The 25737-nt window shown below is 46.7% G+C and overlaps 1 protein-coding gene across 1 annotated transcript; it reads left to right on the top strand.

The window, feature by feature from the left end:
* The first annotated feature begins 1594 nt into the window (after positions 1-1594).
* TMEM108 (transmembrane protein 108) lies at positions 1595-22589 on the top strand. The gene is made up of 4 exons (XM_040966142.1): positions 1595-1670; positions 8256-9656; positions 17660-17814; positions 22467-22589. The coding sequence occupies exons 1-4, from the start codon at positions 1595-1597 to the stop codon at positions 22587-22589; spliced, it is 1755 nt and encodes a 584-aa protein (XP_040822076.1).
* Positions 22590-25737: the final 3148 nt, after the last annotated feature.

Below are 25737 nucleotides of genomic sequence, written 5' to 3'. Positions count from 1 at the left end.
TGTGTCAGGAGCCTTCATGGCATTTCTAGTAGGCATCCTCTCCCTCTTCCTCCTGGGTAAGCTCTAACTGCAGATCAGAGAAACCTGGATGCTGCAATAAGATCCCAGGGTTGAGATATTGCCCTTCCCTTGCATGTGGGCATGCAAGAACATTAAGGAAACCCAAGTGAAAATCAGCCTGCTGAGTTCCTGCGTTAGAGAGGCCCTGTTGTTTAGATCAGAAAGGCTGCAGAAGGCACTCTGTGGTCACCTCCACATCAAGGTTGTCTTGCTGCCTCACAAACCACCTCCAAGTTCAGATGCTGAGCTAATTGCAATCACTGACTTCAACTCGTGACTTTGTCCTTTACCGGGGGGATATTTGTCTCTCTCCCCCTTCAGACAGCCTGGGTAGCCTAATGGAAGCTGAAAGACACACTTTCAATTCCCACCCAGGGCTGGCAAGTTGCTCTGGCTGCTCCCTACAAGCGAGCTAAAACCAGGAGTCCCATTTCTCTCCCAAACGGGCCCTTCCTGGGTTCCTCAGGTTTCCTTACAGCATGGCAGCCAACTTCCAAGGGACAAAGGAAGAAGCTCTGCCACATTTTATGACCTGCCTCAGGGGTCAGAATTAATATCTGGCAATAATCACAAATTTGCTTTTTCACTACACGCATGCCAGTCACATGTGAAAAGGGTAAATGTGTTAAGATGTTCTTTGCTGGATCCAGTGCTATAGTGCTAAATCCTCACCTTGTATCTACTGGGATCCCATATGGGCACCGGATTCTTGTCCTGGGTTCTTCACTTCCCATCCAGCTCCCTGCTTGTGGCCTGGAGAAGCAGTCAAGGATGGGCCAAAGCCTTGGGATCCTGTACCCACACAGCCGACCTGGAAGAAGCTCCTGGCTGTTGGCTTTGGATCGGCTCAGCTTTCGACATTATGCCATTTGAGGAGTAAACCAGTAGACAAAATATCTTTTTCTCTGTTTTTCTTTGTCTTTGTGAATCTACTCTTTCAATAAATAAATAAACAAATCTCTTTAAGAAATTATTTTTTAAAAAAAACAATGTTCTTGTGTTGATCGTTTCTGGAAAATGTAAGCTTCCATCACTGGCTAGTGGGTTTCCTATTGTTCAGTAACTATTTGTTGTAACATAGGTACTGTACCAGATATGGGGGGACATAACATTGAACCAGACACAATTCTGGCCCTGGCAGCTCTGGTAACTGTATATCCCCAGTAAGGATATACAAGCTGGAAAAGCGACAAGTGCCAAGATTACAGGCACTCAAGAAGATTCCCAACAAAGTCTTCAAGTCTGGAGAAGACTTCCAAAACAAGCTACAAGCGGAAAAAAAAAAAAAAAAAACCTCAGGCTGAATCAAAAGACAGAAAAACTGAAACTGAAGACAAGGGGCAGAATAGTTGCCTCGGTGTCACTGCGTTTGGGGGAAAGATTGGGGCTTTTATTGTGTTCATCATAATCGTTACATTACTCTTCATCAAGCATTCGTCTGCACATATAGACCATTTTCCAGAATCAAAAATTTCCCAAGCTCCAGGTTCTCTTTGACAGAATCAGAAACTTCAGCTTAAATCCTGGTACAGCCATGACGTTTTTAATATCAAAAATGTTTAAATTCTATGTCATCATAGAAGTTGAGAAGGGATTTGGGGTACATATTGGTCAGTCTTTCCTGTATCTTGTTTCCAGGAACAGCTATGTGTGTGGAGGCGTAAGGGGATGCTTGCACATCCATATTTGAGGGCATTTATAATTCAGGAAAGAATTAAAAGAGAATGTACTTCTTCCTTGGGCTTTTTGAAGCGTCCCTTGTTTTGTAAGCTAATGTGCGCACGTATGTGTTTTAGCTATGAAGCTGTGAACTGTCAGACTCCCGGGCCCACAGTTGAAGGTGCATTTGTGTTGGACAAAGGTCGTGGGTGTGTTAAGTACACAGGCTCTGTCTCCCATAACTTTATTGCTTGACTTCCAGTCTTCGTCTTCCAGGAAACAATTCCCAACAGAGTCATGGACTTCGGAACTCTTCTGGAACCCATAACATAATGGTACCCCATTAAGTTAGTGTTGAGCAGAGTTTTTTATCTTTCTGCCCTGTCATCAAAGGTATATTTCCAACAGAAGAAGGAAATATTTGTAATGTGACTTAGTGTAGAGAAGGAAACAGCAAAAATTTACATGAAAACTCCTTGGTTCCACACACGCGCGCGCACACACACACACACACACACACACACCCCCAAGGTCACATGCAGTGATGCATATTTATTTCTGAATAAGAGAAGCCATGCTCCCATGAATGATGAGTTTATATTTGATCTTCAAATACATGAAATTATTGAAGTTCCAAGGAAAGACTACACTAAGTACTCAAACCATAGTGAATATATAAAAAACACCGTGTCTAGAATATTAGTGGGATTGACCAGGCACTGAGTTGTCCTGAGTCTCTTGCCCCAAACCTAACCATGTGTAGCTTTTACGGCCACAGTAAGTCATTTCACTTTCTTGGACCTTGGCCTTTTCATCTGTGAAGTGGAGTTAGATAACAAAATGATATCATTTGGAACTAGAAAATCCCGCATCCAGCCAAGGTTGTGTGTGGAGAAGAGATCGCATAAAGCAGACTTGGGCATGCTGTAGATTGTGATTCATTGTTAAAACCAAGTATAGAGCTGAATTCCCCGATTGTCTTAATCTTTGAGTATTGCTCTAACAAAATATCATAACCCAGGCAATTCATAATTTATAAAGAACTGGAAATTATTTCCTCACGGTTCCAGGGACTGGGAATTACAAGATCAAGTGGCTGGAATCTGGTGAGGGACTTTGTGCTATATCATCCCATAGAACAAGGGTGTGACAGAGAAGGAGAGAGAGAAAAGGCAGCAAAGAGGGGGAAAGGGCAAGCTTGTCCTTTTTTTTTTTTTAAAGATTTATTTTTATTATTATTTTTTTTTATTGGAAAGGCAGATATACAGAGAGGAGAGACAGAGAGGAAGATCTTCCGTCCGATGATTCACTCCCCAAGTGAGCGCAACGGCCGATGCTATGCCATCCGAAGCCAGGAGCCTCTTCCGGGTCTCCCACGCGGGTGCAGGGTCCCAAAGCTTTGGGCCATCCTCGACTGCTTTCCCGGGCCACAGGCAGGGAGCTGGATGGGAAGCGGGGCTGCCGGGATAGAACCGGCGCCCATATGGGATCCCGGGCGTGCAAGGCGAGGACCTTAACCACTTGCGCCACCGCGCTGGGCTCAAGTTTGTCCTTTTAAAAGGAACTTCACTTCTGAAATCATGAACCCACTCCCGTGGTAATGGCATATACTCTAATTGATGATATAGAACACCTTTAAAACTGGTTGAAGGAGGTGCTATTAGAATTCCAAACTGGGTCTGCTTACCTGATGCTCAACAAGCCAATCACTGGGATAACGTGGCAGAAGGAGGCAAATATTTGTATCAAAGCACAGCACAAGAAACTAGGCAGCTATCACTTAATTCCCTGGGCTCCCTGTGGGGTTAGGAGCTAAGGTTCCTACAGTTTGAAGTTGGGGACAAGAGATGTGTGTTTAGCTCATGCCCATGAATCCTGGTTAGTCTGCAGTGCTCAGGGTTCTTTGATTGATCAGCAATATCATGGCCTTTAGGAAATGTTGATGATGGCAAAAAGGAGTCCCTCAGTCTAGAGGCTTCATGCTGGTCATAGCTACCTTTAATAAAAGACTGATGTTCCTGGAATACCAAGCATCAAGATGTTGTCATAGGGGAAATTAGTAACCTAAATCTGGTGATCAGGGATCTCAATTCAATGGCATAATTATAGTAAGGAGTTATTTTGCAATCATAAATGTTGGACAAGGAAAGTTTAAGCTAAAAGAGGGAGGCTGAAAGCCTAGGGCCTGGTGGTATATAGCATCTACATTCAAATCATTATGTAGGGGCTTGGTTTCATCAGGCCCCACCTCTCCACTCCACCACTTTGGAGCACAAGTTGTCAGCACGTAAACCAGTCTGTATTTCAAACCATTGTGCTAATGTATTCCTGTTATCTGTTGATGCTTAAAAAAAAAAAAGAAAGAAAAAGCCAGAAAAGAAAATAATCACCAAGAACAGATCATGCATCTAGGGTTGACTGGACTCAACTAGACCATTTTTACTTGGGTTTCTGTTGTCCAGTTGCAGAGATCTGAGTCATCTTTTGCTGCTTTAGTTGTGTCTGGCTTGGCTGAGGCTGGGATACTGGGGACCCGTTGGATGACCCTGTCACATGTTACAGGCTTGGATAGAGTTGGAAGTTTTGTGACCTTTTCTACTTTGTTCTTAGAATATACGTGATGTCCCATATGCCTTCTGATCATCAAGAGTTTACAAAGGCACATCTTGGCTCAGGGAATGAGAAATGGACTCTGCCTCCTGGTAGAGAACTAGTTGATCCAATTTAAAATCACCATGCCCAACATGCTGTTACGCGTGGTGTTAGGGTAACAAGGAAGACTTCTAGACTGTTAGGGTTCGCTTTTGTGATTTTCTTGCCATGGAAACCTAGTTTAAAGGGGGGAAAGTCTTTTGTAATATGTTTAAGATTAATAAGGAACATGAGAATTTGTATGAATTATCTGTGCAACAAAAAATATATATATACAATCTAGAATGTATGCAGTCTTAGAAAACTTAATATGTATAATGGTATGCAAAAGATGCCAGGATTTGGAAAAAATAATTAAAGCAGGAGTTTCCAGTCCTTTTATTGTGTTCCCCTCTACATGTAAAATAAACTCCATTGTTAAAATTGTTATTTTTAGCTAATGTATTACATACAGCCCCAGAATACAGATAGAAGAAAACAAATGAGACAACAGCATAAAAAATCAATTCCAAAAGATTGTGGGTCATTGTTTTTCAGTGTGAAGAGTGTCCTTGGGAGGTAGGCAGAGCCAAAAGGAACGGTCCAAGTGGGTGAGAGTATGGACCCTGGAGCCAAAGTGTCAGAGTTGAAACCCAGTTTATCACTCCCAGCTCTGTGGCTATAGGCTGCAGCCCTTGTCTCTCTGGCTAGGAGAGCTAATATAGTGAGAGGCAGCTCAGGTGTAACCCTTCATGTGGCATGTAGTATGCAGTAAGTACAAGGCATATACAGTGTTAGCCATTTGTTTCTTCACCAAGTCCTTGCCTTGCTTTTGCCAGATGCGAATGTCATGCTCTGTCTGGACTATGGGCAGCCAAGTAAACACACTGTCGGGAGAGTGGCTTTCCTTCTCTGAGGTCCTGAGATCATGTGTGCATTGGAATTCCCTGTAGGAGGCTACGGTGACAGCAGGCACCCAGAAATGTGCTAACCTTAACCCACCCCCATCCTGATTCGGTCAAGTTGTAAAAATTGCTTACCTGCTTTGAACACATCAAGCTAGGTGTTGGTTTTACATGTTTAGAATTAGAGTTGCCAGAGTCCATTATGTAAATCTGTGCAAATGATATGCAAAGATGCAATATCGTGTGGATACAATTGTGGGGAGGGGAATATACAAGCCAGCACAAAAGTGCCTGAATGAAAATTTGCATGTTGGGGGTGGCCTGGATTGAAGGCCTTGCACTTTTGTTATGACAGCATGCATCACATTTCCTTGTTAACCTTTACTGCCAGAGAGGAAAGGTAAACTTGTTTGATTTTCATATTGAAGGTGGCAGAGACGGTGTTTGGGCCATGCTACATCATAGTGATTTTTATGATAGAAAAGAAATTGCCTTGAAATAATGACTGTGGTCAAGGCTGTGCATTCTTGGACACTCACGCCCCTTCTTCTGTTGCCTCATGTTTGAAATGAGGAGATTGGATTAGATGAATGCCAGGGCAACTCTCACTGAAAAATCTAAACATCATATTCGGGGTGAACACCCTTGGTAGTACTCATTTAATGTATCAAGGTTTACTCCAAAGTAAAGAAGAGGCTGAAAGGCGATTTTAAAGTTCTCCTTAAGAAGAAAATGACTTCAGGGGATCCTAGCAAAGAAAACAAAACAGCAGGAACAAGTTAACACTGTCAGTCTTGAGCAAGGACTCCAACCATAGGCTCCCTGCTCTGACTGAGAAAGCAAGTCAGGGCAGGGGCAGGTTTTCTTTCTTAGCTTGATCCCACACGAGTTCCACTGGAGACCAGGGTGGCCACTGTGTCAAGGAAGGTATCCACTAAAGCTTTGCACCAACCTTGACACTGCTTTCCGCAGCCTCTGATCTCTGACTATATGGGATACATTTGGTATTCCACTCCAGGAGTCCTTGACCCTCAAACCTAACTGACTAGGAAGAAGTCCAACGTAACAGCTCCTGGACCCAAGATCCTCTAATTCAGCAAGAGAATTCCGAGCATCAAGGAGCAGCCTTGCCCAGGGGAACTTTAACATAGGAATTTTGCAGAGGGTGGACAAAATTCAGTCCTTAGCAACACTCTTACTGAACCAATGCCTTGGTTTAGTCCTGTCCAAGGTGTTGTGAGGATTAAAGTGAGCCTTGTTTTAGGGTGTGGAGTGCATCATTGGTGTATGGTCTAGATCAAGAGGTTGTTTAGTGCAAATCATTGACCTGCCCCAGGGGCCTTGGGGTGGTGGGCAGTGCAGCACAGCCTCTGGTCAATCCAAAATTCCTCTGCCTCCAGCACCCAGTGACAAAGAAGGACAGGATGAGGGTGATACGTACTTAGAAATATTTCTTAATGAGCAGATTTTTGTCTTTAAGCATTTTCTCTCTAAAGTCTACACTTTGACTGTCATGGAAATTCCAGGTTTTCTACTTCCAGCACTCAGAAGGGCTCCTCCTACTCCAAAAGATTAGGCAACACCAGAGTTCAGCCAGGTGTGCTCCACAGGGAAAGGAGTGAATAATAACAAGAGCAGTCATTATAGCCTGCACTCCAGGGACACACTGCACACTGCGCCAATGTCCTGGGCTTTATGTCGGGAGCGTACCAGGAGTCCTCTCCCTTTTCTTGCTTGCTAAAAGTCTGCAAGTACTCCTACCTCTCTCTACCACACACCTGCAAATCACAGCACGGAGTCCCTACTTCAGCTGTTTTTCATTCTGAAACCTCAAGGTGGGAAGAAAGGTTCTAAAGGAGTTAGCACGTTGATACAGATGTCTACCCAGTCTACGGGGTGAGTGGGAGCTGAAGGAAAGATGGCTACTGTGAACAAGGAGCAGTTGACATGTCCACGTCAAGTCTTGAAAGACTGCCTAATATGCAACAGTTGAAACTGGCAGTTGCTAAGCCCTGTGCTGTGACAGTCCATTATGTAGTTATAATCTTGAGTAGATCCTTTGTCTCCTGTTTACATGAGGTACTATTTTAAAATATTGGATACTAGTTTGATTAATAAAACCCACACATGTTTAGAAATAGTTTTAACTTATTCAACTGGGAGTCTACACATTGCCTGACATGCAACAGCCTTGGTTTTTAACATTGAGAAGCTCTCTTGCTGCTCAAAGTGGGTCCAAAAAATCACCAATGGAGTTTTTTTCCTGAAGTGTTCAGCCACATGAGTGCTATAGGAAAAGTGGCTAATACTAATAATAATAACAAAATGAAATATCATTAGGTACTTGAAGAATCAGTCCTCTCTTCCAAAACTCTATCAAATGCTTTGTGGGCACCTAATGTGATCACCCTGCTCAGAACGTGTGCCCCCTCTGGCCTATCACTCTCCTATTCCATTGAAACATACTAATTTTGGGATTATTTATGAACTAGGGCAAACTCTCCCAGGGCCAGAGACTGCCCAATTATTTTTGTGTAGATCGTTCTGTGAGTGGACCTGAATAGAGATCTGTCCATTTGTCATGTTGTCCGGTTTTAAATGGAGGGTTGGGAAAGGGCGCAGAAGCTCTCCCGGCTCTTCCACGTTCCAATCTGAGTGGCTCACACAGAGTGTGAGGCCAAGCTGGTCTTGGTCACTATCTTGCTGCAGAAGAGAAATGTGTAAGCCTCAACCAATCATAGTATATTCCGAAAAGCTACCCTTGGGTAAAGGACATTTGTGGCAGGATGAGACTAGCCACTTTGGCTAAACTGGTTCATGTGGTACAAATCTGACTGATAACCACCCAATGGGTTTGACCCATTTCCAACAGCCTGGGTCTCAGGAGTGCTCCTGGCATCTTCCCTGAGTGTACAGAGCTGTCCAAGGTCATGGTGAGGAAGGACCCACCGGCAAGCTCCTCCCAGGTGTTTTACCTCTTTTCTCTGTCTCCCTCCTAAGGCTTCCTCCTGATCTTGGCACTGACCGAAGCACTGGTATTTGCTGTCCAGGAACCGTCTCCCAGGGAACCTCTTGAGGTCCTCTCCTCAGGCACCATGCTGACAACGCTGCACAACTCTACTAGACACCCTTCCGTGACGACGCTGACATCCCATCCCAATGGACCCTCCTCTCAGGCTGCAGCTCCCACAACATCAACGATGGTCCCTGCAGACGGGCACCCTTCAGCAAACACAGTCTCTGTCATCGTGGCGACAGCAACCACACCCCATTCTGAAGGCCCCCTCTCTACGGGACACCTGCCAGCTGCCATGGCAAGCACATCCGCCCTCACAGAGGGTCACCCCCCAGCGAATGCTGACCCCACCGTCCTGCCAACAAAGCCATCAGAACAAGCCCCCAGCCACCTGAGCACAGTGCACCCTCGGGCCACCACCCGTAGGCCTCCTAGGCCCCCCGGCTCTTCCCGAAAGGGGGCTGGTAGCTCATCACGCCCTGTTCCTCCTGCACCTGGCAGCCACTCTGGGAGGAAGGAAGGCCAGCGGAGACAAAATCAGAGTTCCACACACCTGGGACAGAAGCGCCCCCTGGGGAAGATCTTCCAGATCTACAAAGGCAACTTCACAGGATCTGTGGAATCAGACACCTCTTCCCTAACCCCCAGACCCCCGCTCCGAGACTATTCCTCTTCACCACAGTCCCAGACAGTGGTTGCAACCACAGCACCCAGCAGTACTTTCTGGCCCCCAGCCACCCACCCTCTGATGCCAGCAGAGGACAAGCTAGGCCTCAACAGGGCAGACCAGGGTGGTGGTTCCACTTTCACTGGCCAAGGAGTAGAGCCGGACACCACAGCAGCCTCAGGTGCCCCGACCCGTCCACAGCCTGCCCCAGTGCCTTCAAAGTCTCCCCGTGGTGACCTGCAGGATGGCCCCAGCCGCAGTGAATCTTGGCTTGCTGTCACCCCTGGCATCAGCAGATCACTGCCTGCCAGCTCTGGGGTCTTCACAGCCACCACAGGACCCACCCAGGCTGCCTTTCATGCCAGTGTCTCAGCCCCTTTCCAGGGGATTCCTCAGGGAACATCCACCACAACCCCACAGGCACCAGTCCGGCCTCCTGGCATGCCAGAAGGCACTGTCTCTCGAGTTGAGAAGGAAACTACAGTCACCCCCACCATGGCCAACAGGGGATCCCATCCTTTCTCCACAGTGTTGTCCACAGCCACAGGGAACTTCCTCAACCGCCTGGTCCCTGCCGGAACCTGGAAGCCTGGAACCGCAGGGAACATCTCACATGTGGCTGAAGGGGACAAGCCCCAGCACAGAGCCACCATCTGCCTGAGCAAGATGGACATCGCCTGGGTGATCCTTGCCATCAGTGTACCCATCTCTTCCTGCTGTAAGTGCCGTGCTTCCTCCCATGCCCCTCCCTACCCACCTGCCTCAACAACAGCAAGGTTACTCACCCTCAGAATTGTCTACCGAGTTAAGCAGCCATCACATAGCTCATCCAGGAAACAAGGTCAGCAGGACAGAAGCCTCACATCCACTGCTCCCAAAGTCTGATCCCACCCTGCACGTTAGCAGAGGGAACCAGGAAGCTGGAGCGGTGACCTGGCTGCCCTGGGATCAGACAAGCAGGGCTGGGTGGGAGCTAAGAGGGCGCTCTGCACATTTGCCACATGAGCTGCCTTCACTGCCTGTACAGCTCCAGGACACCACAGGGGAAGGTTGCTGCTCCCAGAGCTGCAGCCGCTGGCTGGGAAAGCCCTCGCTCGCTCTCCTGTCTCCATCTCTCTTCTCTTTTCTCTCCTGTCCTTCAAATTTCCTTCCTCTCTTTCCCCCAAGAAAGAAGATCTGCTTTCACCTGGTGGAAAGTCCTCTTAGCCTTGGCATAAATACTGTTGCAGTTAAATTAAGGCTTGAAAGTTCCTGTGAATTATAGCTGTGCTCACCCTGACTCACAACCTCTGCCCCCATTCTGGTTGTTTATAGTTGGTGCCAATTGATGCAGGGGACTTCCACAATGGATTTTGCCCCCGCAGGGTCTCCTCGCTGCTTCCTTTTTCTTTATGAATGAAAACGTCATGAGCTATTCCCCTGATGTCTCTTGTAAGGAGCCTGACAATCAGGCTTCCGTTAGTCTGCCCTTTTTGCTTGTCTTTAATTCTTGATTTTTTTTCCTAACCTTTCAGAATGCTCACTGTACTCACCTCCACCATAGATAATTAACATCGAGCTACTCTCGAACCAAACCCTCTTCTGACTCCTTGGACAGCCCATTCTCCCTTTATCTCAAGTTGCTCCAGCTCTCTTTCAAACCTGGAATTTGTTTGCTTGCAATTTCTTCTTTGTAACTTTCGGACAGCACACAACACAGTTGCATAACCCCTGAAGCATCTCAAGTGATTTGCGAAGATTTCTTTCTGTCTAAATTGTTCATCCCAGACCCTTCAAGTGGTCCTCAGCAGGGTGCACTGCCCTGGGGTCTGCTCACCCCTGCTACCCACCTCCACACCTGCTCTCCACACAGGAATGCCTAAGGCAGCGTTCTTTCTTATGCCTGGCCGTGGCAGAAAGAACTCATGATGAGTATTTCCTCATGATGAGTTAACAATGTGTGTGAGGCAACATGTCAGTAACTGGGGAATCAGAGTTGTGTAGCTCTCTCTCCAACTTTCAGCACCTGCTCTTCATGTGGGATGGGTGACTGTAGGGCAAGCCTACCCTATACCCCCAAAGACCACACTTAGTGGGATTTTTGCCATTCTTTTTTTTTTTAAGATTTATTTTTATTATTATTTTTTTTATTGGAAAGGCAGATATATAGAGAGGAGAGACAGAGAGGAAGATCTTCCGTCCGATGATTCACTCCCCAAGTGAGCGCAACGGCCGATGCTATGCCTATCCGAAGCCAGGAGCCTCTTCCGGGTCTCCCACGCGGGTGCAGGGTCCCAAAGCCTTGGGCTGTCCTCAACTGCTTTCCCGGGCCACAGGCAGGGAGCTGGAAGGGAAGCGGGGCTGCCGGGATTAGAACCGGCGCCCATATGGGATCCCGGGCGTGCAAGGCGAGGACCCCAACCACTTGCGCCACTGCGCCAGGCCCCGATTTTTGCCATTCTAATATGGTTTTGACTTTACACAGCCCTTCTGCTAGATACTAGGATTTGAAATCAGATTGGGTCTTGCTACAAAGCTGGGAAACCCGTGGACTGCCTAAGCCATGTGTGAAATTGTCAATTGAGTCAGGAACCTGCACCAAGGAGTGCTGCTAGCGTGTTGGAATGTGTCTTCAGGTGCTGAGGATAAAGCACACTGCTTTCCGAGGAACATAGAACTCTTATAGCCCCTGTGACACCATCGGCATCTGTCCCATCATTCCATCTCCTGCCTAAGAAGCTTACATAAACTTGCACTGAGCAAGGCCCCAACCTCTGCCATGGCTATCTCCGTATTAATCACATGTCCTTGATCATGACCCCTAAGTCTTTTGGACTACCATTAGCCTTGCAAAGATCATGGTGAGATGGACACTGGTAGAAACATGTGTTCTTTCAACGTCTGTCCTCTTATTTTTAGCTCTTTGTACTGTCCAGCCTCATCTGACCATTGGGTAAATGAACTTCTCCTGTGCCCAGAGTTTCTGATCTTCCTGCTGGTTCCGTTTATCCTAAAGCCCCAGAGATTAAAGCACCTCACCCTTTGGTAGTTTCCCAGATTTTCCAGGCACCGAGTTGATAGCAACCATGAGACCCCTCTGCCAGGGAGACCAGCATTGGCCCTGGCTCTGCGTCAGCTTGCCTGAGAAGGCAAATAGACCATGAGCTCCACCTAGTGGCTAGAAGGGTAACTGCTGAGCCCTGCCAGACACTGTTTTTTTTTTTAAAGGTGCTAAAAATAAAGATTGTTCCAGGCAGCTTGAGTAGAGCAAGGAGCTTGTGACTGCTGAGCTTGTCTCTGCTGCCACCATCAGGACGCATGGAGTTTACTGACTCCTCGCTGGGCTCACCTTGAAACAGGCTTTGAATTTTCGCAGGCTTTCCTGCCTCTGTGTCACTTGGCATTCTTGAGAATGTCTTCACCCAGCCCCAGTGTGAGGCCCTGGGGCTTTCTGGAAGCTGACATCGGGAAACTGGTGTCAGTTATAAGTTGATGCAATTATATAGATGTTCTTTATAACCAATCTGAGTTGAGCCTGGCAGAAGCAGGACGACACCTCTCCGTTATCCCAACGCTCTCGTCCCCGTGCACCCTGCTGCGGAACAGCCTTGCTTTCTCCCAGACACTGAAGCGTTAGTACAGCACTCAAAGAGATAATGTGCCCGGTGATTGTTGGTCATGGCAACTGTTCAGTGAGTCTTCTCTTTACCTTTTTGCCTACAGGCCATCCCTGATTTTTTAATACTTGTAGACCAAAAAAAAAAAAAAAAACAGGTCAGAACAACTCTAGCCAATGAAGCAAGTTAAAGATATTGGAGCCAGAAAGAGGGTGTGACTTGTCTCCCTAGGGCTAATGGACCAACATAAGGAAGACAAAGGAGAAACACAGAGACAGCTCTTCTGTGTCTCTCAGCACTGCAGGGGGAAAATCTTTATGCCATTTTGGACATTTGTAACATCGTTCGTGGACAATACAAAATTAACAATTGGAAATCAACCAGTTAAAAGTTGTTGAATTCCAACCATACTTGTGGCTGCCTTGGTGCTTGGGCCAGATGCTGCCACCCCTGTTCTATGCGCTAGTCCTATCTGGCTGGCTGGGAAGTCAGTCACTGAGCCTTCCAACTGGCTTACTGTATGTAGCCTTTGCATTGGGTCATGCCTGGTTTACTTCCACATCTTCAAGTCTCCCGTGCCTGTTTTCTTGATCTCCAAGAGAAGGAAATGACTGTCCCCAGCTCTAGCTCACCCCTCACGCTGGCACCACTGCCTTCCCTTTGCTGGTTTATGGTTTCCTGTATATAAAACAAAGGAGCCAAGCCGAAATATGTCGTGAATCCCTGTCCTCTCCCACTTGTCTGATTTTAACTTGCGTGGACACTCAGGGGAAGCCTAGTGTGCTTAGAAAGGTTTGGCTTGTGGAATCAAATACAGCTGTATATGTGCAGTTCTAGCTGTTGCCAGTCATCGACTATGGAACCTATTTAAACACAGATCCAATGTTTTCTTGTTTGTAATCGGGACTAGTGTCCATGAGGTTAATTTGGATGTCTCAAGAGGTAAACACTAAAACAGGGGTAGGCTGCAAGAGAATTACGGGAGAATCATTCGCAAAGTGTTTTTGAAAGGGCCTAAGTAGGCAAGGATAGCCCCAGATGACAGCATAGGCCTGCCATCCATGAAGGAGTTTTGGGGAACAAGGGGATTTCAAACTATGAAACAGTTCTAAGAAAATTTCTGCCAAGCCAGTGGGAGTTCTTGAGCTGGTCAAGGAATTGTGTCCTGTACCAATACAGAAGTATTTCCCTGTGACAGGAAGTCATGACTTGGCAATATGGCCTCGGTGCAAAAGTGGTATTGAATCCAGAGGCACCACAGCTGGGCTTTCCACCTGCTTGTGGCCTGCACTGGGCAATCTGAATGGGGCTTTTTCATAGAATGCATCAACACCTGCCTCAAACACGTGTAAGCTCAGAGACTTTGTGTAAGGTCTTTCCCATTGTCTGCTGTAGACAAGGTCATCTTTTAGTGATTATTGTTAATCTTGCTGTTGCTTGCAATGCATGATCAAAACAGCCAGAGAGCTGGAGATAGCTGTTGCCTGAGAAGGTTGGCTCCTTAGCAGCCTAAGAGGGCCTTATTTCTGTTTATAACCATACAACAGGCCCTACCACTTGCCCATGCCTCCAGCCATGTGAGGGCAATACCCAAGGCTCCTTCTGAAAATCAATGACTGTTTGGCATATGTCTATGGAGCCGTTGTTGAGTTCTCATGGACACTCCTGGGAAACCAAGAAAGCTTACCTGTTTGAAAACGTGAGAACGTTTCTGCCACGTCTGACGTCTGGGTGGCTGTTGCTTTCAGAAAAACAAGACAAGTTGAAGTTCTTAAGCTATGTGGATAAAGGGATTGGCTGACAATTTGTACTTTCAGGGCTTTGTTGTTTCACAAAACATCTCTACAACCCTGACTTCTTCTATGCTTCTTCCAGTGTCTAGGACAATATAGGACAATAAGCACCAACCTACAAGTCACTTCAGAGACTTGGGTTCAAGCTAGAACAATCAGCTGTGTTATTTAGCTTAGTGTTGGTGATTTTCATGACCTATGGTTACCACTTCTGTAAATAGGACGAGCAGCAGCTCCATCCTCAGTTGCTGGTGGGTTAAAGAGATTATAAAACACAGTGATTGGATTAGAGACACCATCATTCTGTATTGTACTTTGCTTTCTTTTATGAAAGTTCCAGCCACTGAAATAACGGAAGTCCTAAGCCACAGGTGGAGCTCTAGCCTTGAGTCACCCAGCAGTCACTGAGGTCCACCTTTAGTTTCTAGGTTCTCTGTTTTGGGAATGCTGGAAGAATGAGAAGTCCAAGTAAGGGAGCATATCCTGTGTCAGACACCATGCTTGATATTTTTGATTCCACTGTGTCTTTAATTCTCATTGCAGTCTTATGAAGTCTGTATTTTCCAGAGGAGTGGCCTGCCAGATGTGATACTAGGTAGAGTCATGACTTGAACCTATGCCTTTTGACTCCAGGGTGCACTGTGTCTGTAGCCAGGCTGACTTGCAGTAAATGAAACTTCCTGGGGAGACCCTCATGAGGCCAGGAGCACTGACAGCCAGCCTACGGGGTGTAATCCCCACAGGCCAGGAACACTGATAGCAAATTAGGGAGAAAGCATAGATAGAATTCACTGTTCCAGCTCCTAGGCCTTCTTGCAACAGTGGCAGCCCTTCCCAGGAGGCAGGACACCTGCGTGTGACCTTCAAAAGAGGCCTCTGCGCAGAAGTAATGTGCCTGGTAGGAGTGCTAGAGTGGAGATCAGAAGACATGGATTCTGCTACCTCTCACAGGCCTTGGCTAGCCGCATGACTTTGAAGAACTCCTCCCTGGGTTCCTGTTCCATTTATAGAATAAAAATGTAGCATGGGGGAAGGGACACATTGGCATCTGCTGTAATCCAGGGACTGTGTGAACTGCCACTAAATTCCTCCAGGCTTCCCAGAGAAAGCTGAGGCTGAGAAAGCTTTTGGAACCTACTCAAATCATGCAAGAAGTGGATCATTATTTGGATTCACATCCTTTCACCAGACTCACCGGGCAACAGCCAAGATCACATCAACAGCTTTGAGCCTGTTTGTTTAGTAGATTGGAGACATGAATAGTCTCAGGAAAATGTGTAAACCATACCTCTGGCTCATGAACATGTTTTTTTAACATCCTTTTCCTTGCCCCCTTTCTCTCTTCAACCTTTGAAGAGAAGATGCTTTGAAAGGACGTAGGGAAGGTAGGAAGAAACCCACAAAATTTGGAAAACTCTGTACCAACCAATCTCTGAAATTCTTTTGAGCTCATACAGAAAGCTGCATGTTTTTTTTAAGGTTTGTTGAGAAGGGTCTGGAGTAGTGGTAAGTGAGGTAGACATTTTTGTTTTGGGTTTTTTTTTTTTTTTAATCAAAGTGGACCACATGACATGGCATTCACCTTGTATTTTGACCTGTTCAGAGTCTCCTTCAGGTTGAGATGCCAGCAAGGCTAGCAGCTAGAAAGAAAGCTGCAGAATTATCCCATCAGTCCGTGGGGCTCAGGGCTAGGCCCCTGAACTTTCAGCCTGTACAGTTGCAGTTACCCACCACCAGCATCCATCCACCACAATTCTGGTCATAATTCCTATAGGTACAACTGCTTCTCTGCTGCCCTCTGGTGCTGGTGTTGCAGTTAGCTGGCACTGCCAGGGTGTCAAATATAACCCTGCCCACCACTGGCTTGCTGTTTTTCAGATCCTGGGAGGGTCTGATGATGGTGCACCTGCAGCAGGATGTACTCATTGCGCATGCACTGGCTTCTTCTGAGAGCTTATCTCAGCTTGTCATTGGTTCACCCTTCTGCAGCATGCCCAAGCAAGTCTGTACATCTGATTCATCAATAAAACCCAGACAGGCTCCTTTCCCAAGGGCCCCGTGGGTCTCAGAGACTGAGCATCCAGGTCCCCACACAACCCAAGATGCTGAAGCCATCTGTGCTGGGGGATGCAGGGCTTTAGGGAGGTTTATGTATCAGCCAGAGCAAGAAATCTGGATGTTAAGAGCATGGGCTTCGAAGTCCCGCTACCTGGGTTTGCTCTTCAACATGTCCACCACCTTGCCTTCCTGTGCCTCCGTTTTCTCTATAAGATGGAGACCCTAGCAGTTTTGACTCCATAGGGTTATATTTCTTATATGCCTAGAATTGTGCCCCAAGTTCTAAGTCCTGTAGAGTTCCCAGCTTGGGCTGGGGAGAGGTACAGTGTCATGTGCAGAGAAACTGTTTTACCAAGTCTCAGATCTGCCCTGTGGAGTTGTTCTGGAAGCCTCTGCTGCCAGTCCTTTGTGGAAGTCAAGAGTTTGCATTGTCAGCTCCACTGTGCCCTGCCCTTCTTTCTGCCAGCCCCCAACTCTGGAGAATTCTGCTTTCCCCAGGACTGCAGCTCAGGGTGTGCTTTATGTTGTATGCAGCAAAACTTCAGTGACCGACCCACTGAGCAAGCAAGGCCTTTCTTGGTAAGACTCAGGGAGCAGGACTGTAGGACCCAAAGATGGAACCAGATGATATGCCAGTTCCTTGCCCTTTGGGTGCAGCTGTAAGCACTGCTCTGGCCTTGTCTCCTGTCTTACTCTATCCTGGAACTGCTTTTTTCTCTCTTCTTCAGGCATGCTGAGATTATTCCATCTTAAGCCCTTTGCACATTCTGTGTTTTCCACTTGGAGCATACCACACATGACTAACTCCCTTGGACTGCACTTCGAGTCTCCAGTCTTCACTTCAAGATCACCTCCTCGGCAACTTCTCATGCTGACTCTAAAATAGAAAGTTTCCTCATCCATGCTCCCCTCCTTGCCTCTTCATTTTCTTCGAAGAGCCTTTTTTTGAATCACTCTCTCAGTTTACCTTATGTATTCATTTACTTTTGCAGAAATTGTCTGACCTGACCCCTGCCTCCACACTCCTCCGTGTATGTGCTAGAATAGGCACTCAAAAACAAGGAGGCCTAGGCCTTTGGTTCACTATAACAGATTATGTCTCAGAGCACACACTCAGCACATATAGACCTAAGTTAAAAGAACAAATGGATGCTGAATAGGGCAAGTGACTGAATATATGCCCTTCATAGCCCTACCTGAGGTCAGGCATTTATTACTGGCAGAGTTGACTCTGTCCTCATCCTTCTGGCTCCTGACTCAGTCTCTCTCCATAGCCGTCCTGATGACAGTATGTTGCCTGAGAAAGAAAAAGAAGACGGCCAACCCTGAGAACAACCTGAGCTACTGGAACAACGCCATCACCATGGACTACTTCAACAGGCATGCTGTGGAGCTACCGAGGGAGATCCAGTCCCTGGAGACCTCCGAGGTAAGCAGCGCCCCCCTGGAGATGCAGAGAAAGAGGTAGGTCCCACAGGCAACCTGGAGCATCTGCTCCTTGCTGAGTTCCATGCTCCGCTATGTGTGGGTCCATGGACCAGCAGCATTCACCATGCCCAGCCAACTGAGTTAGGATCTTATTTCAGCAGTAGTACCCAGGTGCTTTCCACCCATGTCAAATTTGGGGAAGTCTTGGATTTTTCTTCTCTGGGAAGAAGCCTTCAAATGCTTAGCAAGGAATGGATCTTGCAAATATATATATATATTCTCATGGAAACTGTAAAGATAACAGCTTGCTCTCAAGAGACTTAGATTCTGAGATGTGATTGAGAAGCAAATCACAGATTCACAGAGAAAGAGAGTAAATTAGGGGAATCCCAGGAAGAGTTGAAGACAGGGTTTGGAAAAGACCCTCCAGGAATCTACTACAGAGGACGAGGGGTTTGAATAGATGCTCCAGCAAAGGAGGTATCTGCGAGCAGGTGGCAGGGTGCTGGGTGTGGTGTAACAGAGAACAGGGAATCTGCTGCACTGGGAATTGCAGCTGGCCCCTGGGAGCCACAGATGATCACAGAGCTCGTTTCTCCTGTTCTCATGTGGAGGATGGGGCAGAGGTCAGGGTGGAGTACAAAAGCAAGATAAAGGAGCAAGTCAGACACAGACTTGAACAGTCATAACAGGTTTTGGCATTAGGTGGGGGCAGTAGAGGATCATTGAGAGCTTTGAGTTTGGGTGACCTAGTTTTAGAAGGCCCATTGCTGATGTCCAGGAGAGGTCCTCTAAAAATGATACTTGGGAATGGACAAGGAGGGAGCAGAAGGGTGGTGTGATGGGTGGGTGAATGGAGAGAAGGCAGGTAGAACAGACTATTAATAGACCAGTAAAGATGCAGTTGCCATGGATAAGGAGAGTGGTGGGCATCTGAGTGGAGGCAGTGGGAACTAAGACGTGTTCCTGCAGGGGGTTCATCCTCACGTTCCCCCTATAGATCTACCCCACAGCAGCCTGATGATTTGGGTCAGTATAGACACGGCCACCCTGTCCCCAAGCCCAGAACCCTGCAGTCACTCCCCCTTACCCTGAAGCTGAAATTCAGCCTTCTACAGGCCCACTGGGCAGGCCTACCACTAACCCAGTTGTCCAGCCTTAGAGAACGCCTCCAGTCCTGCTCATTTGTTAAGCTCCAGCCACAGTGAACTTCTTCCTGCTCCTTCACAGCAATGAATGACACTGCACTCACTCCACATCTGTACCTGAGCTGGTCCCTCCTGTAGTAGTGTCTTCTGTCCCTCCCCAGCACTCCCTTCAGTCATTTCGGTGACCCGTGCCTGTCACGCAAGGCCCAATCTAAATGTCACTTCCTTGGGAGGCCTGCCTTACCTACTGGACTAGATTCTGTCCCCCTGTTGTGATGCTTTTTCATCATGGAATTTATTAGCATTGTGGTTATTGAGCTAATGTTACAGTGTGGACTGGCTCTTCCCCCATATACATAACCAGTGACTTCCATGTTGCTGAGCCCACTGATCAACCCAAGGACTTGTCTTACTGCATTAGCAGCAATTCTGACAGTCATTTCCTCCCTAAAACTTTTTCAAAGGCAGCGGGGCCCCACTCCTTCTGGCCCTCCCTTACCTCTTGGCAGTTTCTTCCCAGCCCCTATCATTGCTTTCTTGTCCTTTCCCTACCGGTGGTCTCTCATGGCCTAGGCTCAGTCCTGCCATGGCCTCTCATTTCCCCATAGATTTATGATGTCTGTGCAGTCTTTGCATCATGAACTCCAGAATTTTGGCTGTGGCCTTGCTGCTTCTCCTGAACTGCAGGTTCAGGCCCACGTCACTTCTTGTATGTGTCCAAAGTGTACTCAAACTCAACATGCCCAGGATTGATCTCTTGATTTCCCCTCTTCCTCTAAGTCCCAACACTTACCTGATGTTTCCACTTGTGTCACATGAACTGACTTTCCTGTCACCCATTACATCCCACTATCCCCAAACCCTAGAGGAAGAGCTCTTCTCATTGGCTCTGCTGCTCCCTGGTCCTGAGCCCCCTTCCTCCCTCACGCTATGATTGCCTTGATAGCCTCTGAAAGCAAAGTCTCCCAAGTGCTTCATGCTCTGCCATCTGTTCTCCAGCAGGCTGGGCCTCGTGTCTGCCTCAGCCACAGCTGGCACATCAAACCCAGCTGCTCACCTCCTCCCAGACCCTGATCATTGACTGAAGCCACACTAATCTCTGGCTTTCCTCCAACAAGCAGTGCTCCTCCTCTGTGCCTCCCCCCGCCCCTCTCCCTACTGCCACTCCACCCTAGGTTGACTTTGAACCTGCTTGAGCTGCTGTTCTGCTGCCTTATTGTGGATTTCTATCAGCCTTGGGGAGATCTTCACTGCCTGCTCTGTATTGTTTAGAGCCCACCATCTTCTCTGTCCCTTCCCACCGTGGTTTTCCTTTGCATGTTCCATTACCATATTGTATCCATTGTCTTTCTGGTGACTGGTCTGTGGTCTGGCTCTCTCGCTAGAACATAAACTCTGTTGTGTTTACTGCTCTATCCTCAGAGCACTAAATAGTGCCTGACATGTGGCAGCTACGTGATAATGGCCATCCTGTGACTGAACTATGAATTTTGTTCACTCCGTCACCCAGCCCGAAGCCTGCTGCACCGCAGATATGTGCATAGGCAGAGGCTGTGGGCTGTTACAGGGATTCGGATAGTTAACCAGTAAAGACCTTCCCGGCTTTGTCTCTATCTCTGCCTCTCAATGAAAAATAATGATAATAATAACTTAGAGATAGAATGACAAGCTTCTTAGGGCAACAAAGTGTTGCTGAGTGCTACTATAGCGTAACATAGAAGTCAGCAAAGGGATTGGCCCCACCTTGAATATGGACTGTGAACCCAGAACCCTAATTATTTCCTATTCTGTTTGCAAAGGCACACTGGAAAAAGCTCTGTGTATAGTACATCCATGTCACGTTCTGACACAGAGCTCCAGGCCACTGCAAGCCACAGGTTCTGATGACAAGGTGTGCTCCTGAACCAAGCTCATTTTGGCTTCAGAGGGCATTCTATCACTGTTTATCTCCTAGCAGTCTACTGCTCTCACCCCGCTATATTCAGAGCAATGTTTCAATTCATTCTTAGTGTCTGGGATCACACTAGTTGAGGGCCAAGGCCGGCAACTGGGAGCAGAGTGGCAGACAACCGGGCAGAGCTCAGTGTTGTAATCCCCCCCATACGGTGTTCCCAGGGTCTTGGGATGTGTTCTACAATGTTCTGAGCCCTTGGGTGTGCTCTCACCATCTCCTTTCTCTCTCTGCCAACTTTGGAGCTGCCAAATGCTTTGTCTAAGCACGTGTCTCCGTCCTGCTCCCCTGCTCTGTTGATGACAGCAGCGAAACACAAATCAGTATGCAAAACTATGATGCCAGAAAGGTGCTTGGACACTCCCGTTCTTTTCCCGTTCCTCCTCTCCCCTGCCCCTTTTCTCCTCGCTTGCCTTCTCCTTTCTTCTTCGTTTTTGCCTGGATGATTTCCTGAACAGCTTTCTCTTTTTCACACGGTGAAGCATACCTCCATGGTTCACCTTTGATGCACACTTCCTTTGTGAAAATAAAGACAGTAACCACCTCTAAGCCTCCAGATTCCCTTTGCCAGTACAGCCCAGCCCAGCCCAGCCTCGACACATCCCCTCCGACTCACTGCCACTTTCCCGAGTGACAGCGCCTGGCCTCATGTCCATCCTTCTGAAGCTGATGTCAGACGTGGAAGGAATTTTTTTGTCCCTTGCCAACAGAGTCATCTCTCCCCACCTCCCACCCCCATTATCTATAGAGATGAAGCATGCCTCATAAGCAATTTGTTTTGTTTAGAAATAATTTTGTATAGGACTGTGGCTTCTTGAAGACTTTCCTAAGCAGCTGTGGCATGGATAGGTTTGCCCTCACGTCTCTGCAGCAGCTTTTTAGAATTGGAAAGAACTGTGAGTTTTCTTGTTTCCACCTAAATTAATGCTTGGATCGGGATCTGTTAGCTACTGAGGAGCCCCAAGATGCTCACAGCCCTTGGTAGTTGAGAGCATCCTGCTGCCATCCAGGTCATTGTTCTCCTGCTGTGTGATCACACAAAGATTCAGATCTGTGCAACCTGGCACTTCTGGCGTTAGAGGAAGTGGGTACAAGAATTCTGAGCAGGCCTGGGTCTTTGAGAGTGGAGAGTTCTCCCTTGAAGATGACGGGTTGGTTAGCCTCTAAGCACGGGTAATAGGGAAAGAGGGTGTTTGGTGAGTGTATGGTGTTCAAGAAAAGTGAAGTTTCCCAGTGGTCTGTGAGACAAACAGGCAAGAGGTAAAGTTTGTACTCTCAGGGAGCTGAGTTTTACTGAACAGGAAGCTGAGAGCTCTTCACGTCATGTATTTAGCCTCCGTAGCCATGGGAAAGAAAGCAGTGCCATTTCTGTCAGTAGGGCTAAGGGTAGGAAACTTTGGCTGGGAGCTGCTGTAGAAATCTGGAAGAACAGCAGACAGGGATGTGTTGCTAGGTTCTGGCGGTGGGGATGATGCCCTAAGTGCTCGCAGGTGCATTTGTTTAAATAAAGCCTCCTCAGGAGCTCACACAGTCCCATCTCCTGCCTTTCTCCAGGACCAGCTCTCGGAACCCCGCTCCCCAGCCAACGGCGACTACCGCGACACTGGGATGGTCCTTGTGAATCCATTCTGTCAAGAAACACTGTTCATAGGAAATGATCAAGTCTCGGAGATCTAACTACAGCAGCCTTTGTTTTGCCAGTCTCTATTTTCATCTCTAAATTATAAATATACAAATATATATATATTATAAATATAATCTTTATGTAATTATGACTTAATAAGAAACATTTCAGCTTTTTTTCCCTAACAATTGTCAACATCTTTTTTGTACGTGTGCTTTAAAAAAGAACTTTGCAGAATGATCCGTGGCTTTATAAAATAAAGATATTTCTAAGCAAAGCAGGTTGCATTGATTGCTTCTCTTAGCAACTGTTCATGATGAACACGTAGAGGTCCTAAGATCCCCAAACAGGTGAGGTAAGAAACTGAATGTTAAAGCTGAATGTTAAAATGGACAAGTAGAAGCTCCTCAGAGTGATTCTAAAAGCACTGATTCTTCTCCATTTGTTGTGACCCCAATGCTCTCCTCTCTGATGCGCACTGGTTAACGCAGCTGGGACCCCTGGGGGAAAATGACCAACTCAGACACGAAGCAGGAAAGGAACAGCTCATTCCCCCAGAGGATGGAAACCGTGTACCATAGGACATCAAGTTCATTCCAGGCAGTGGATGGGTTGTGGAGACTTTGGGCATCTGAAGACCACGTCCGTCTGACATTCTGGGACCAGGAGCTTCCATCAGGGCAATGTATAAAGACTGCCTGTTCTTGGCAGAAAGAGGCTCCTCTTAAAACCCCTTTCCTGCAACTGCTTTAGGAACCACCTGTCTCAGATCCCAGCCTGGGTGCCCTAGATCATCCTTCTTCAAGGAGTAAATGTTCATTGGGGTTTAGGTTCGTTTTCTGGAAAAGCCAAGGTGTACCCTGAGGAACATGTTTACTTAAGAAGTCTAAAGTTTTTTTAACCTTCCTCCTGTGATCTTAGGAAAGTGAATGGCATGGGGAAAGCATCATTCTGCCCTTCCTTGGTCTTGAACACATACTGGCAGCTTCAGCAGATGGACTATGGTCTTGCTTGTAAATGGGTCAGACTCAGAGATGCAAGAGGAGCTTCCAGAGGTAGCTGTTTCTTTTTTTTTTAACTGATAGATAGTGGCTCAGAGAAACCCTTAAATGCTCTGATGTTTGCTTTCTCTAGCAGAAAATTGTTTGATAGTATATTTTCAATATAGATGTTCTTATGATCAGACTGGAAGTTGAACTTGGATGTTTGGATCACACGTTTGTGTTGTTGCTGTGGTCTTTTTATCGTGGTTTTGTTTGCTTGTTTGTTTGTTTGTTTTCCTACCTACATTTTGCTGTTTAAGAATCAAGAGATGGCCTTCAAAAATGTGTCTTCTTGGTTATATGAGCCTCTTACCATGAGTACAGCTGTTTGCTCTGCAGGGACTTTCCAGTCCACAGAGAAGTAGGTCAAATGTTATTCAGGATTTATTTTCTAACATGTTGCTGTTGGACCACTTTGGCCTTATCATCTCATTTCTGTTAGCAGTTGCATCCAATATTATCAATGTGTGTGAGCATATATAGAAATAAATCTGTTTGTATAGTAAAAGTTATATATAATATATGTAGTCAGATACATATGTTATATATACAAATGTGGATTATGACTTATTTTTCCTTACCTATAGAATTCAGCTAACATGTCTATAAATATACATATATAAATAAACTTATTTTGTTACCCAGAGGATTAAGTTGCTAATACATTTTGCATTTTGTTTTATTTTAAAATAATTACGGAGTCTTCACTAAGAATACCAACACTAACTTATGTCTCTCTGTATTTTTGCACTGTAAGAGTAAAGTCTCATCGGTGTCATAGATAGCAAGGTTAGAAATTTATACTTCGATAAAACAAACCGTTTAGAACATGTCTTTGCCCCAGAGAGAGCTCTCTGCCTTCAGGTCTTCAGGTGTTGCCCGAGGTGTAACCCCTTCTCTCCGCAGGTCTCTGTGTGTACAGATCATGTGTTTGGGTCTGGGTAACCTGAAGTGAACTTGGTCACTAGAAAGATGTTCCCATTCAGTAGAGTAACAGCACCAAGCATGACAACTTTCCAAACAGGCGCACCTGTGCTTGGAACCCTTCGGTGAGCCCTGGAGTTTAGAGCACTGGTTGTTGGGACCTGGTGGGCATCAGTCATTGCAGGATGTCAGTGCGCTGTCATTTCACACTCATCTTGAGTCCTTTCAGCTGCACTTCAGGGTGTGCTGCAGCAGGAGTTTCGCATCTGACTGAATGAGAACACTGACAGTGCTGCTTAACCCAGTGGATTTCTTAGCCTGTTTAATAACCAACACGTATCTCTTTATAAAGTGCCTCCTGCAACACCCAAAAGCAAAGACAAAAAAAAAATGAGGGAGAAAAGAAAATACGGGGTCGTAGCGTCTGATCAGCAGAAATGAAGAGCATACAGAATATTCTGAGAGGTGATCAGGGTTTTCAACTTTGCCCATGGGAACCTGGATAGGTACTCTGCTCTCTGAATGATGAGTCTACTGTGATTTGAATATTATTTGGCTCCTCAAGTCATTATAAAACAAAAGTTATAAGTGAATGGTGCTAAGCCACTGGGAACTTAATCCAGTTGTGGTGTTTCGGACATGGGGCCTCGGATGGGGTCACTGGGTTGTTCCCAAGGAAGTGACTTCTCCGAGAGCATTGTTAGAAAGCCCGAGTTGGGCCCCACCTCCCTTCTCAGCTTGCTGGTTCACAATGCGGCCCCTCCTCTCAGACTCACTATCCATGGTGGGGGTGGACGGAGGGAGGCTTCTCTATATCCCATATCATGGATTTCGGCTCCCCTCCTTCCTTCATAATCAGTTTGTCCCAGGTACTTTACTGTAGCATGAGAAAAACTGATTTAAGACAGGGTCTGAAATAAGTCACTGGCTTAGGAGTTGAAAGAGGTCTTTTCCTCTCAGCTCTGCCGCTTGCTGGGCGTGCACATTTGGCAAGTCAGCTCTCAGGCTCCTCATGAGGGGGCTAACAGGCAGTTGTAGAACATGTGATAACATACTTCTGGAGTTGTGCAGTGCACAGCCAAAAGGCTGTGTATGTCAACCCTATGCTTACGTCCTCAGTTGAATGAAAGATGCAGTAAAGTAAGGAGGGATTTAGGCCTAGTACTGGAAGTTAGCTCCATCCCCACAGAATATGGGATTACCTCCAGCTCTGAAACTTGGAGCTTTCTTCAGG

This window comes from Ochotona curzoniae, unplaced genomic scaffold, assembly GCF_017591425.1.
Source record: "Ochotona curzoniae isolate NIBS_2020 unplaced genomic scaffold, NIBS_Ocur_1.0 contig_1328, whole genome shotgun sequence".
Classification (NCBI taxonomy): domain Eukaryota; kingdom Metazoa; phylum Chordata; class Mammalia; order Lagomorpha; family Ochotonidae; genus Ochotona; species Ochotona curzoniae.
This window is presented reverse-complemented; position numbering and strand designations above follow the sequence as displayed.

Coding starts and splice junctions, on each gene's coding strand:
- TMEM108 (XM_040966142.1), top strand. CDS start 1,595: ATGACGTTTTTAATATCAAAAATGTTTAAATTCTATGTCATCATAGAA. Junction 9,657..17,659: donor TGTACCCATCTCTTCCTGCT/GTAAGTGCCGTG, acceptor CTCTCTCCATAG/CCGTCCTGATGACAGTATGT. Junction 17,815..22,466: donor AGTCCCTGGAGACCTCCGAG/GTAAGCAGCGCC, acceptor GCCTTTCTCCAG/GACCAGCTCTCGGAACCCCG.